Below are 15967 nucleotides of genomic sequence, written 5' to 3'. Positions count from 1 at the left end.
AATTCATTTTCTATCAAATGTATTTAAAAGTACAATTACATACCCCACACATATAGTGCTACAGTAAAAGTCTTTCTCATCCCTCATGCTGTAGTTGAATAAATCAATCCTCTTATCAGTAACGCTACACCACTCTTCCCATTGGCAGGACTCCTACATTGCTTTGCCAAGTAATATATGTGTAATTGTTTTATTTTTCTAAATAAAAGTGTAATATTAACAGGACTCTTCTGAGGAAAATAGTAACGCTGCCAAGGTCAGAGTCAGCTGTCATTTATTAGTTGCTAGGCAATAAATATATTAACAGCTCCTTAGATACTGTCTGGTTTGCCCAGGATATTATGCTATTCGTCTTTGTAACTAACAATGCTTGCATTTCTCTCTCCTGTTTTCCTTCTTTGTGAGATAACAGGAAATTGATCATGTCCCGGTGTAAGACAGACTGTATACAGAAACCCCTCTCTCGCTTATTCAGTGGGCTTGGTAAGCTGGTGGCAAGGTACCCATGGTGGTTCCTAATTATTCCTCTTGTTGTATCTGCTGGACTGGGAGCTGGCTTTTACTTTTTACCCCAGAGACAAGCCAATGACATAGAAGGACAGTTCACACCCCTTGGAGGTCCAGCTAAATCTGATCGAGAATTTGTCCGGGAGCATTTTCCCACCAATGACTCAGGCCAGTTTTCTGCACAGCGTCTATACACAGAAGGATCATTTGTCTCGCTCATTGCTGTCAGTGTGTCTGATAATGTCCTAGATACAGCCACATTCACAGAGCTGCTGAAGCTGGATGAGATGGTGCAGAACCTGGACATCTCCACGACACAAGCAGGAGCTGATGTGAGCCTGAATTTCCAGCAACTGTGTGCAGAAATACAGGGACCCAGATGCCTTACTGCCAATCCACTCCTGTCTGCAGTGCAAGGTAACGCGAGTCTGATAGAGACAATGAATATAACTTACCCCATGTTCCAGAACACAACATTCCTTGGTATATACCTGGGTGGGGTGACACTGGACTCAGACAATACTGTGCAGAAAGCCCAGGCAATCAGGTTAGTGTATTACCTGAGAGAAGACAATGAGCAGGACCACAACAACAGCCTACAATGGATCCAGCACTTTCTCACATCCATCCCGCAGGCTATAGACACACTGCAACTCACACAAATTAAGGTAGGCTACAGATTTATATATTTTATTTTTATTTTTTTATTGAAGCATAAATGTTTATGCATTGTATTAAAAAAGAATGGTGCAGTAATTGTCTATTAACATAGTGTTCAAATACTATTTGTATTATTTATTTATTAACAGTTTCTTCTATAGCGCAGCATATTACATTGCGCTTTACAAATTATATAAATTAAATATTTTATAAAATGCTTCAATTTGGTGTCATTCAAATTAAGCAAATGATGGGGTCTATGTACTAATCCTTGGAGAGAGGGGAGAGAATTAATTTACCAGCCAATCAGCCCCTAACTGCCATATTACAGGCTGTGTTTGATACATGGCAGTTAGGAGTTGTTTTGCTGGTACTTAGGGCCTAATTCAGACTAGATTGCAGCACAGTTTTGTTCTCGAAATTGGCAAAAAGATGCTGCACTGCAGGTGGGGCAAATGTAACCTGTGCTTAGAGAGGTAGATTTGGGTGAGATGTGTTCAAACTCAAATCTAAATTGCAGTGTAAAAAAATTTAAACAAAGCAGTCAGTATTTACCCTGCACAGAAACAATATACTCCACCCAAATCTAACCCTTTCTTCACGTTTCCTCTGCCCCACCTGCAGTGCACGTGGTTTTACCCATTTTGAGAACAAATTAATCTTGCGGTCAGGTCCGAATAAAGCTTGTTATCTCCATCCACTTCATCTCTCTCCAAGGCTTAGTACATAGACCCCCTATATTTTTAGCGATGCACACATCTCTTTAGTAAATAGTAAATAACCTTAATTAAGTATATTTCTATACTGCACATATCACTTATTGCACCTCGCATTCTGTAGAATCCTATTTATTATATATCATGAACACACAGTGTGGCCGATTAATCCTGCTGTCTCCAGCAACAACAGAAGTAAGGCATTGCTCATCTCATACAAACTACAATAAAAACTGTATTGGTACTTTTGTAGTTTCACGGCGGCAGTTAAGTAGTCAGCGTAGTTTCCTGTCAGAATCAGAATGCTGTTCCCGCGGCCAGCATAGTCAGCGACTGTGTGTACGTTTGTGCCTAACCAGAGCTTACGCAGTTAGCGCAGTCAGTCAGCGTTACACAGTTAGCATAGTCAGTCAACGTTGTGTCAGCGCTTATTACATTGTGAGGGAACCATTGACTATATTTTAAATCTGCCTGATATGACAGGTGTGAATGTGTTCCTGAAACACACGCACTATCAACGTCAGCCCGAAGCGTGGCGAGCACATGCGGTATTCTTCCTCCCGACCTGTTTAAACCCCCACTATCCACATCAGCCCGAATTGTGGCGAGCAAAGTGAGTCACGTGAGTGGACACCTGTTCAAACCCCCACTATCCACGCCGGTGTGGAGTTGATTTTATAAAGTGTGGCGTTTTAAAGTGTCGCTTCTGGCTCGTTTTACGCGTCTCCTCACGGGGCTCGCTATGCTTGCAGCGCTTCGGGCTCGGTGGCTCACGGCACTCACCACACTTTATAAAATCAACTTCACACCAACGTGTGGGGGTGTGAACAGGTCGGGAGAACACGTAACGCATACCCTCACAGGGCTCGCTGTACTCGCCACGCTTTGGGCTGATGTGGGTACATCCTTTATTGTGCATGAGACGCAGTTGCGCACCGCACCCCCCTTTGTGCATAAGACGCACACGCTACCGAACCCCTAACCCTGACCGTCTCTCTGAAGCGGACATGGGCAGCACGTATGAGATGCTTGTGCGTCTCAGGCAGATGGAGAGCCTCTCCACCGACGACCACATGATCGCCTCTCCGGCGGTGTCTGCCAGCGCAAGGGATCTGGCGCTGTGTGAGAGGCGCTCACTAGGCTTGCCAGGGACGCGGGGGACAGAGCTGCAACTCAAGGGGACAGTATGGTGACTATGCTGCCTGACGGGGACACTACGCAGGGCTGCCGCTGGGACACTACGCTAACTGCGCTAGGCTGCCGTTGGGCTATGCTGACAGTGTAGGGTAGGTTGCTGCCGTGAAACTACACAAGCACCAAAATATTCTATGCACGAAAACTATCATTTGGTGACCTATGCATTAATAATCAGTATCCCAATAATTTAATTTTGCCTAAAATTATCCCAACTATGTACAAAAGTTAACTTGCAGGAACAGAGCTGTCCCGGCAAGTTACTTTCCCAGCATTTTGGAGGAGTCTTTCTTGTTTGTACAATGGGAGTCAGATCGTAGTCCTCATTGAACATTTCTATATTAATTTGCTACATTTCTGGTTCCTAAAACCTACCTTCCTTCTAATGTAGCTGCTGTAGTTTGTCACAACTCAAAAAATAGTTGGGATGAAGATTAGGATGGCTATTTTCTACTAAAATATGTGGAAACATGCATAAGTAATGGCATGTCAAGTAATAAATAAATATATATATATATATATATATATATATATATATATATATATATATATATTAGTCTCAGCAGGCTGGCACTCCACCTTTACAAGGGAGATAATACTTGCCTGGGTGCCTTCCAGGGTACAAGACCAAATTGTATATAGGGCAATAGGGCGGCACTCACCAGGGCTTGAAGAATGAAAAAAAGAGTCAGACCACTTTGGGGTTCTCCGTTCGACGTTTCAGTCGCTTAGACTTTTATCAAGAACTTTGGGCATACACGTGTATGCCCAAAGTTCTTGATAAAAGTCTAAGCGACTGAAACGTCGAACGGAGAACCCCAAAGTGGTCTGACTCTTTTTTTCATTCTTCAAGCCCTGGTGAGTGCCGCCCTATTGCTATATATATATATATATATATATATATATATATATATATATATATATATATATTTATATATACTACATTTATATTATTGTTAATTACAAACGAAGCACTCAAATGTATCTGATTAAAATTACAATGCGACCATCCGTGCTACAGTATTCAATAACATTTTACTGTTTTGTCTGTGTCTCAGACGGACTCAAAGGGAAAGATAAAAATATTATATTGGGGGAACTTTACTAAGATGGGAGTTCTATTTCACATGCGATGTTGCTATGGGCAACCAATCAGATTCTACTGTACTTATTTATTTAGTACCTTCTTGAAGATATTAGATAGTATCTTATTGGTTGCCAATAGCAACATCTCATCTGAATCAAAACTCCCACCTTAGTAAATTCCCCCTATTGTGAATCATAGAAAAAAATAAGAAACATTACTAATGTGCACTTTTATATAACAAAGAAAATTATTTAAAATCTGTGCAAACACCTGTGATTGCAGCCTGTGAAAGACAAAATGACTAGCAATTCCTCACATGCGATATCTCGCCAAATCACCCAGCCGCTCCTGGACGGCTATCGTATGTGATACCAGTCATATCTGCAGAATCTGATAAATATTCACGCAGCCAAGAGTACGGGAAGGCACATCAGATCGGAGTCGGTGAAAAATGACATGTAATATGGCCTCTTTTCATCTGATCCCTCTTTACGGAAGCTCAGAACCAGAAGAAAAGTGGCCATATTGCACTAGTGGATGGGGGCCATTTCTGTTTGAATAATGCATGAGATATTGGACTTTACCTTTTTTTTTTTTTTTTTTAGACTTTTTTTTAGACTTTTTAGACTTTTCTTGTAATAGAACCCAATATATTTAGAAGGCTAGATGGTATCATGGCACACTCCACTAACAACGTTGGTTTTTCACCATAGGTGTGCGCAGACCATTTTATTAGTGGGTGCACAATTGGAGGGGCTGGTCTATCACCGCCCACTGGGCGTGTCTATCACCGCCTACTGGGCATGTCTATCGCACGATTATCGCATGCAATGCGATCCGAAGGTAGTACAAAACGTATTGCAGAACATACTTTTTGTGCTGTGTGATGGGATACAGGCAAAAGCGCACATCACATCACATGGTGAAAATGCACCATGAATGGGCACCAAACAGTGTTTGTTACAATATATTCCCCCCTTGGCCCTCTCTCCCCAACAGATTACTGCAGCAGACACTCACTGACTGACTGCTGCAGCAGCTCCTACCCACCACAGAAGTCAGTACTCAATGTGCAGATCAGTTTCACATAACTTTGAAAGTCAATAGCTATTTTTTTTCCCTTATAAAGCAAAGAATACTGTAAATACCTAAACTAGCTTGCTTGATTCCTCTGAGGATGAACGCTGGCTCCTGCTCAGCATGGATATCACTGCCTGTGGGCAGCATGCCTGCTGCCGGCTCTGAGGAGGCAGCAGGAGGATAGGAGCGTGGGCTAAGGACGGGTGCGCGCTGTAACTTCACCGCGTTGTGTGCTCTGTGACGTCTATAGAGGCGGGGCCGAGGGCTGGCTTGAATGTATGGAGCTCAGTGCCCACAGCCCAGCCAGCTCTTCGGTTCATCCGCCAGCCACGGCCGCAGTGGTAACACCCAGCCGCCGTGATAGGTTTGCGTGATAGACTGCGGGCTGGAGACTGGTGGCGGCGGCCGGCAAGTGATGCGGCCACCAGGTGCTGCTGCTGTGCACTTTGCGCGCAATCCTGTGAGGGGTGCCGGCAGCATTAGGAGGTGCCTGTGCACCCCCGGCACCCCCCGTGCGCACGCCAATGTTTTTCACTCTCAAAAGCAAAGCAGAAAAAAGGAGAGAGCGCAATACAGTCCAAAAAATATCAAAATGTATTTATCCATCACACTCACATACATTTAACATATATAAAAGTGTATATCACCACAATAGTGGGCGGGTGGGTCCCGTCCCCATGGGCCACTTGCACCAGGGGCCACTTGAAAATAGGTAGCACAGGATTACCCTCCTCCAAATAGAACAGAGCTGGAGCTGCCATGTCCCGGACACTGATGCCCCTGTTTCTTTGTAAGGCAAAGGTAGGTTCCCTCAGTGTTTTCCCAAAGTCTCCGGATGCCACCTAGTAGACGTATCTTGGACCACAGTCCTTCATCAGGAAATTCAAAGCTGACTTCATTCATACTGTGATTGCGCAATTGAGAGACATTTTTTCACTGGAATGTGCACACAAAATCAGCAATTGATTAACTCAAATTGTACTATCCAATTTCAAGGTGTACTGTATATAAGCTTTATATATAATTAGGCTAAATAAATCCTAATCCAATCTCAACATTCTAGGTGGGCGCTGGGGCATAACAACATTCTAACATTCGGCATTGAACTCACAACACAATTAAACTGACAGCAGAAGCCGGTGCGCGCTTCGCTGTGAAGCTGTAAAAAGCTAAAAGTCCCTGTCACTTCCATGAAACCATGCAGAGCTTTACTGGTGAACACTCCTCCTGGCTGAGAGGTGACTTTTTTAGGGCGTTTATAGAGATTATTCTTTATTGCTGAATCACTTGAGCAGGTGACAGTTCTGGGCACATTAAAAGGCTGCTTTTCCTGTTTTCCTGTGGAGACATATGGACGGGCCTGGTGCCCCTTCCTAAAGGGAAAGAACCCGTGTACTAATAATTCAAAATCCTTATGCCCTTTAAGGTGATCAAACTCCTTCACTTTTAAAGCTATTAGGGCTATTGAATTGTTCCCTATATATTATACAGTGCTATCGAATTAGAAGGAATTCTGTACCGGATATAAAAGGCTATGTGAATCAAACCCCCCCCCCCCCACTGGTCAATTGTACCCCTGTACAAGGCTTGACCATTCAGATCAATTCAAGTCTCTTAATCTCAGCCACATATATAAGGTATGTTTTGCACCATGTACTTATAAAAAAAGAGTTGTTTTTTTTACTGCAAGTCTCCAAATGCCGCCATTTTTTCCACGATATATATATATATATATATATATATATATATATATATATATATATAATATATACACTAAACATCGGCACTCACCTTTCCTAGTTTTGGGGTGCCCTATGGCTTGTGACCACATTGTTTAAACAGACATTGTAGAGGCTCTGCACACACTAAATTAACTGATAATAAATAGTGGAGATTTGGTTCATGAATTGATCAATGCATTTAAGCCTGCAGCCCCCGTCAAGGGACCCCACCTTTCTGCAGGTCCTAGCACTATCGCTCAATATGGCTACAATACACATAGCTATCACATCAATGTTTAAATCCAGGCATGCTGTCTGGTCTGAAGCTCACAGCACACTTTGCTTTTATAGGTGAGCAGCTACCAACACACCTGTCACTAATCATCTAGGGAAATGGTTAACATAAGCTATGCATTATGGGTTAAAACAGGGTGCATGAGAGAATGTGACCACAATAAGACTAATTAAAAAAATTAATCTAATAAACAATATATACACTAAACATCGGCACTCACCTTTCCTAGTTTTGGGGTGCCCTATGGCTTGTGACCACATTGTTTAAACAGACATTGTAGAGGCTCTGCACACACTAAATTAACTGATAATAAATAGTGGAGATTTGGTTCATGAATTGATCAATGCATTTAAGCCTGCAGCCCCCGTCAAGGGACCCCACCTTTCTGCAGGTCCTAGCACTATCGCTCAATATGGCTACAATACACATAGCTATCACATCAATGTTTGAATCCAGGCATGCTGTCTGGTCTGAAGCTCACAGCACACTTTGCTTTTATAGGTGAGCAGCTACCAACACACCTGTCACTAATCATCTAGGGAAATGGTTAACATAAGCTATGCATTATGGGTTAAAACAGGGTGCATGAGAGAATGTGACCACAATAAGACTAATTAAAAAAATTAATCTAATAAACAATATATACACTAAACATCGGCACTCACCTTTCCTAGTTTTGGGGTGCCCTATGGCTTGTGACCACATTGTTTAAACAGACATTGTAGAGGCTCTGCACACACTAAATTAACTGATAATAAATAGTGGAGATTTGGTTCATGAATTGATCAATGCATTTAAGCCTGCAGCCCCCGTCAAGGGACCCCACCTTTCTGCAGGTCCTAGCACTATCGCTCAATATGGCTACAATACACATAGCTATCACATCAATGTTTGAATCCAGGCATGCTGTCTGGTCTGAAGCTCACAGCACACTTTGCTTTTATAGGTGAGCAGCTACCAACACACCTGTCACTAATCATCTATGGAAATGGTTAACATAAGCTATGCATTATGGGTTAAAACAGGGTGCATGAGAGAATGTGACCACAATAAGACTAATTAAAAAAATTAATCTAATAAACAATATATACACTAAACATCGGCACTCACCTTTCCTAGTTTTGGGGTGCCCTATTATTCAATAATATGGTTGGCCGGCACTCCGCTGAAAACTGGAGACAATCTGGGTGCCCTCCCAGGAAATGAAGAAGCTCACTCCAATACAGCTGCACACATGGGGGCGGCACTCCGAAAAAAACAACTCAGCACACAGACATGGTGGACTGACGTTTCAAATGTATTTACACATTTTTCACACCCTGATGAAAGATGTGTGAATACATTTGAAACGTCGGTCCACCATGTCTGTGTGCTGAGTTGTTTTTTTCGGAGTGCCGACCCCATGTGTGTGTGCATATATATATATATATATATATATATATATATATATATATATATATATATATATATATTTATTGCTGTAGGGACCGGCACTCCCCTGATTCAGATTGTTATTCTGCGGTGCCTTCCAAGATCAGCGTGACCTGAATACTTGCGGTGTGTGGGCGGCACATTTAAAACAGACTCTGCTCCAGTAGTAAGGTGAAAAAGCCTTTAATGCCCAACGGCGTTTCGGGGCAACATACCCCCGTTTTCAAGGACAGACATTTACACATGACAAAAAAAGCACTATTCAAGTGCTTTTTGTGTCATGTGTAAATGTCTGTCCTTGAAAACGGGGGTATTTTGCCCCGAAACGCTGTTGGGCATTAAAGGCTTTTTAACCTTACTACTGGAGCAGGGTCTGTTTTGAGTGCCGCCCACAAACCGCAAATATATATATATATATATATATATATATGTATATATGTGTATATGTGTATATATATATATATATATATATATATATATATATATAACAATGTGCTAGTCAGACACTCCCAATAAAGCCGGCAATGGAGTTCTGGTGCCTTCACAATGGAGAATACAAATGGAAGGAGCTGGTGCGGCACTCAGTAATACAACAATGAAGAAAACTCACGGAGCCATGAAGTTAGGACGTTTCAGTTGTATTAAACAACTTTTGTCAAGTCTTACATAAAAGAAACAGTGCAAAAACATACCTTTATAGTGACATGCATATACCGTGTGAACAGTGATGGACGGCGCCGGGCAGGACACTGCGTCTATCCGGAAGCCGCCACTAGTGATGACGTCGTGGCGCATCAGCGTCACGCACGTCCAAGCTGTGTACCCCGTCACCATGGCAACTGTGGGGGAGAGCAGAACGAAGCGTAAGGACCATCATACTGTATACAAAGCCTGTCATAGGCTAACTCATGAAAGGCGATAATAGAACATCGAAACATGATACACAAAGATTAAATGCACAATACATGAGAGGATGCAAAAGATAAACCATAAACATAACCATAAACATAACAGGACTAAACAGCTGCAATGACTGGTCGAATGGCGGGGATAGGGTGTTCAGCGAAAGCATGCATAAGAAATCATTTCATTTAAGCCTTTGGGAGCAATGACATCAAGGTCATGTATCCATTTGGCCTCACACTGAATCAATTTAAGGGAGCGGTTACCGCCTCTGATGGACCATGGGATGGTATCAATGATGCGATAGCGCAAAGATGAAAGGGGATGTTTAGCACTGATAAAGTGGTGAGCCACTGGTTGCTCGCTAGAGCCAGATGTTAACGCTTTGCGGATGGCAGAACGGTGTGCTGCCATCCGTTCTTTAAATTTACACTCAGTTTTCCCGATATAGGATAAACCGCACGGACATAAAATCTGGTACACTACGAAAGAAGTGTCACAATTAACCTGATGCTTGATAGGGATGCTTTTCCCGGTGTGGGGATGTGGAAAAGATTTGCCAGCCAGCATAAACTGGCAGGTAACGCAACCACAGCGGGTGCAACCCAGGGAAGCTGAATTCAAAAAGGAAGATGGATCAGTACCTCGTTTGGGTTTAATTTTAGATAGATCAGTTTTAACCAGCCAATCTTTCAGGTTTCTGCCACGGGAATAACATGGCATAAGAGATGTTGTAGAAAATGGCAATTGGGGGTCTGATGTTATGACTGGCCAATGCTTTTTGGTAATGGAATTAATGACAGGTGACGCTGAATTGAATTTGTTAACCCATGGGAGTTGAGATGTTTTTTTAGACCCCAATCTATATTTCTGAAGCAGGGTGGCCTGCTCAAATTTGAGAGCTTTGTCTTTGGCTCTGATTAATTCAGAGTGGATGTAACCACGGGCTTTAAATTTGTCAATAAGATCATCGATCTGGGTAATGGCAGTGTCACGGTTGCTGTTGATTCGCAGAATCCGGATCATCTGCGAATAGGGCAACCCACGTTTGTGGCCCGATGGGTGGCAGCTGGAAGAAAGTAATGGCAGGTTTCTATCTGTGGGTTTTCTAAAAAGTGTGGTAATACACTCAGTAATACAACAATGAAGAAAACTCACGGAGCCATGAAGTTAGGACAACGTTTCAGTTGTATTAAACAACTTTTGTCAAGTCTTACATAAAAGAAACAGTGCAAAAACATACCTTTATAGTGACATGCATATACCGTGTGAACAGTGATGGACAGCGCCGGGCAGGACACTGCGTCTATCCGGAAGCTGCCACTAGTGATGACGTCGTGGCGCATCAGCGTCACGCACGTCCAAGCTGTGTACCCCGTCACCATGGCAACTGTGGGGGAGAGTAGAACGGAGCGTAAGGACCAGCATACTGTATACAAAGCCTGTCAAAGGCTAAATTTATGAAAGGCGATAATAGAACATCGAAACATGATACACAAAGATTAAATGCACAATACATGAGAGGATGCAAAAGTTAAACCATAAACATAAACATACCCATAAACATAAAAGGACTAAACAGCTGCAATGACTGGTCATATCAAAATATCGTGTGTGCTATGACTATTTATTAATATTTAACTTTTATTTAGATCTTTATTAAAATTATGGACCACCTCTTGCTGTTTTGTTACACACCGCGAAAATATGAGTGATTTAGACTATCCATATCTTGCATATTCAAATGTAATTGTTTGACAATTCTCTTTACAGACAATTGCAAATCCGAGATTCACTATACATGAAAAGAGTCTCAGAACTTGATCTCTTTAAGAAATATCTATGAACATTATTTGAAGAGAATTCCTATAAGGAGAGAGTGTGATAAAAATGACCGTCATATATCCAGCCACTTTTTACCAAATAACTCGGGTTGGTTGTGTGGTCAAATCATTGGTCATCACCTTCACACACTCTCATTAGGTAAAAAAATCCTGTTACTTCACATAGTATTTGAAAAAATTCTTTAAACAAAAGATGGAATGATAGATAGTCAGCCCTTTTGGACCTTTTTTACCTCTGCTGTTCACCCTTCATGCCATTCGAGGCAGAGGAAGGGGAATGAGAGAGTATATTGTCCCAGGGTTATGACTGAGGTAGATGAGATAGCCAACTATCCTACCACTGTGGTTATCCCCGGCCCCCCTGTTGCCACTTGGGCATTGCAAGGTGTCACCATTGGGTCACAGTTGGTTATTTAGTTTGCTACGAAATGTTGACCTATAAGAGAAAGGGAGGACTTCTCACTACACAGATAGTAGTGGTCACCCCTGTCAGCGGAACTCCACTTCTGCTTTTCTCCCTCTTGTAATAAAACAGCGGAGGGAAAATGAGAGAGTGGGGTCCACCCGGGTATTGACCTACGGATAGTCAGATGACCGATTCCAGTGCCGGCAATTCTTGCAAGGTGCTCCTGGTACTATATTAGCATTGCAGGATACATTTCTTGCTGAAGGTCGGCTCTCATATCGGTCATGAAAGGAGAAAAAGGAATCCAATATAGTTTTAGAGCATATAGGGAATATAAATGATAACCACTCTATATCTTTTTATCCGTTTTTCTATTTCACATTTCTATAATAATCTCTCTATCTGTGATGCTTCTAATATCATAAACCTGTCTCCTATTTAATTAGGAAAAATCAACAACTCACAAATTACCAAATTCTTTCCTACTCCTTTGTAGGTATGGTAGAATATAGCTAGGATAAAGTTTTCACTGACAATGCTTGAGAATTTTTACCTCCACATGTTGATCACAAATTAATCTCAAAAGTAAGAAATTATTATAAAGTTATCCGCATTGGCTCAATTCAAAAGCAATGTTACTTGTTACCAGCATCAATTCATATCCAAACAATATCAATCATTTTCTAATATCGGTATTGATTTCAGACAGTATTAAATGAGAAAAATTCACCTGTATTCACTTAATTCACAACCATATCAATAGATTCTCAGAATAAAGGATTTTTACCAATGTTCATTTGATACGAAATAATTTCAATTAATTATACAATTACCAGCATTCATTTGCTTCTAATTAATTCTCTGAATAGAAGATTTTATCAGTGTTCATTAGATACAAGATAGTTAAAATTAATTATTGATTAAACAATTACCAGCATTGATTTGCTTCCAGACCATATTAATTAATGGCTTCCCCAAAAAGAATAATTTCTATCCTACCAAACAAAGCCTTATGCCTGTCCGGTATTTAGGCATAGTTCACAAGACAATCTGCAGAAGAATGTTTCCTTTGTTAAGCTACATGTAGTTTCTGAGTCACTGATTGCCACACAGAGAATGATACATTTGCATGGTATGCAAACAGTTACAATGTTTATCTGTTAGAAGGTCATGTAGCTATTAGGTACCCTTAAGTGATGCACTGCCCAGTTTAGGGGGATCCCACCCGATTGTAGGGTAATCTTATCCTTTGGGCAAATGTCCCGGGCAAAACCTGATGCGCCCGCACATTCAGTAACACTTATGTGCGTGGCTGCCGGGTGTCCCAGGTTAACAGTGCCGCTCACTCCTATGGGTAGATATCTCCTGCTCTCAGCGGCGATAGGTAATAGTTTTGGACAGAAACTCCTGTGCCCGCACATTCAGTAACTGATTTGTGCGTGGTCGCAGGGTGTCCCGGTTAACGCTGCCGCTCACCCCTGTGGGCTGATGTCACAATCCCCGACTCTTAGCAGCGGGCCGCCAGTGTTTTACTCGCAGTGACGCGAGATACTCCTGGCGTCCCCCTGTTACCTCTCCCGCCGGCAGGATCTGTTTCTTCCGCAGTGACTCACTGCTACGTCCGATTTTATGGGGAACTTCTCTGGAGTGGTTTGGATTGCGGTCACGTGAGTGCACCACGTGACCCGCCGCTCTGACGTACGTTTCGCCTCAGCTTTCTCAAAGTTGATTGTGTGTGTCCTGTGTAGTCCCCCTGACTGCCCTTTTATCTGTGCTTTTATCCAATCAGCGAGCTGACTACATCTATTCAGTGCAGATTTTGCCTTTCACACTATTTGCATGATTTCATTATTTCTCCATTTCCCTCAGAATAATTGCGCTATTAGTATTTGGAGATTAGCGTTTTTAATTGATTACCTTTAATTGAGTATGGAAATTAGTAGAAATAAATGTGTTTAAGAGGATTTTAGGAGAATAATTCTCCTAATTGTCCCCTAAAGATAATTTATTACATACATGTCTTATCGGAAGGGGTTACTAGCGATAGCTCTACCATTTACTGCATATGTACCATTTGATACATATACCTCCATGTCATTCTTGATTTCTCATTTATTTATATTGGTTTGATTTTTGATTCATTAATTTTTTGTTATTTTTTTATAGTTAAGCCACGTGGTTAACTGTGCTAATATTTGTGATCTTCCTCCCTAGTGATAATAGGTGTTTAAAGATATTTAGATAAATATAAGATCTATATAATTGTTATCTCAACAATCACATAGATTTATATAGAATAGGTGAAAAATAAGCTTTAAATAAAGAGTGTCTATACATGATTTGTGTCTCTATTTGCTTTATAGGTGTGTGCACATCGGACCTATGCACACACATATATATGTGTAATTATCTGCTCTTTATAATGTGCAGAAGACCATGTATATATATATATATATATATTCCAAAAAATAACAAAAAAATAGAAAAAAGAGGAAAAAGAGACAAAAAAAAACAAAAAAACTGTGAAAAACCTGTGTATAGAAATCCAAAACCGTGAACTCGTGAAAACTTAAACTCTGTAGGGGCCTTTTATTCCTATTTGTATATTTATTATGCTAAATTGACATATGTTCTAATGTCTACTATCAGGACCAATATTCCTCCAGAAAAGGGTTTCATTATGTTCTTTGTATTTATCTCAATTATGATGTTTTTTTAATTGAGGAAGGCACCATAATTTATATATTCATTTAATCCATGTGGATTCATGGCATTTAGGCAGAAGGTCCATTCACTTTCCTTCTTTAGGAGTGCATTCGTCAGATCACCACCTCTAATTCCTAAAGAGATCTTCTCAAGTCCACATACCTTTAGTTCCTGCCATCTGCTGTTATGGTAGTTATGGAAGTGGCGTGCCACTGACGTTAGTTTTTTCATCCTTCCCAGATCAGATGTTGCATTGCGTATTGTTCCCACATGTTCCAAAACACGTTGCTTTAATTGTCGTGTGGTCATACCCACATATCTTTTTTGGCATTTACATGTAAGACAATATACTACCCCTTTCGTGTTGCAGTTAAAAAATCCTTGAATCTTGCGTGTTTTTCCAAAACGATCTTCTATTGTTTTGGTTGTTGTCATATATTCACACGCTTTACAACCTCCACAGGGATATGTTCCTGTTATCCCTGCTTCCTTTCTTGTTGTTTTGACATAGTGACTGGAGACTAAGCGGTCCTTAAGATTTTTTGCCCTCCTCCAGCTCATTGATACTTTGTCATCAAGGTTCCCTGCTAGTATTGGATCTAGGTGTAGGACTGACCAATGTTTCTGCACAGCTTGCTGGACCTCCCTCCACTCTTGGCAATAATTACCAACAAATCTGATTTTGTTTTCTTGTTTTTTCTTTTTAGTGACAAATATTAGGTGTCCCCTGTCCTTGGACTCAGCAATCCTGGCTGCCTTCTTAATAGCTGTATTGCTATATCCCCTTTCCTTCAGTCTGCATGACAGGTCTTTGCTCATGTTTTTAAACTCCCGATCATCCGAGCAATTTCGCCTTAGGCGAAGAAATTCGCCCTTAGGAATGTTTTCCACAGTTGGCGGGAAGTGCGAGCTTGTTTGATGAAGGAGTGTGTTAGTCGCAGTTTCTTTTCGGTAGAGTTTCGTCGCTATCCTCCCTTCCTCAGTTCGATGTATCAGAAGATCCAAAAATGGAATCTCTTTCTGACTGATTGTGTACGTGAGACGCAAATTAAGGTTGTTGGAATCAATAAAGGAGAGAAGTTCCTCTTTCTCCCCCTCCCATATCATAAAAATATCGTCGATATAACGATTCCACATAATTACATTTTTGGTCAAATATGCATTTTGGTCATTAAAAACTAATTCACGCTCCCACCAGCCTAAGTAGATGTTTGCATAGGTGGGGGCACAAGCCGCCCCCATAGCTGTGCCCCTCACCTGTAGATAGAACCGGTCATTGAACGTGAAAAAGTTGTGATACAGCACAAATTTTAATAATTCCATGAGAAAATCATGAAATTCTTCATAGCCACTGGTCCTGAGAAAATATTGTACAGCTTGTAATCCTTTTTCGTGCCCGATTGAGGTGTACAGTGCC

General features: G+C 41.3%; 1 protein-coding gene across 1 annotated transcript in view; it reads left to right on the top strand.

Moving 5' to 3' along the window:
• Window positions 1–366: 366 nt before the first annotated feature.
• The window catches only part of LOC146079726 (patched domain-containing protein 3-like), a 50313-nt gene continuing 34712 nt past the window's right edge, over window positions 367–15967 (top strand). Inside the window, exon 1 of the mRNA XM_083186385.1 lies at window positions 367–1175. Coding sequence (XP_083042511.1) covers window positions 423–1175 — 753 coding nt within the window. The 5' untranslated portion in view covers window positions 367–422. The remainder of the gene's footprint in view (window positions 1176–15967) is intronic.

The sequence above is a fragment of the Crinia signifera genome, chromosome 5, assembly GCF_055691185.1.
Source record: "Crinia signifera chromosome 5, ASM5569118v1, whole genome shotgun sequence".
Classification (NCBI taxonomy): domain Eukaryota; kingdom Metazoa; phylum Chordata; class Amphibia; order Anura; family Myobatrachidae; genus Crinia; species Crinia signifera.
This window is presented reverse-complemented; position numbering and strand designations above follow the sequence as displayed.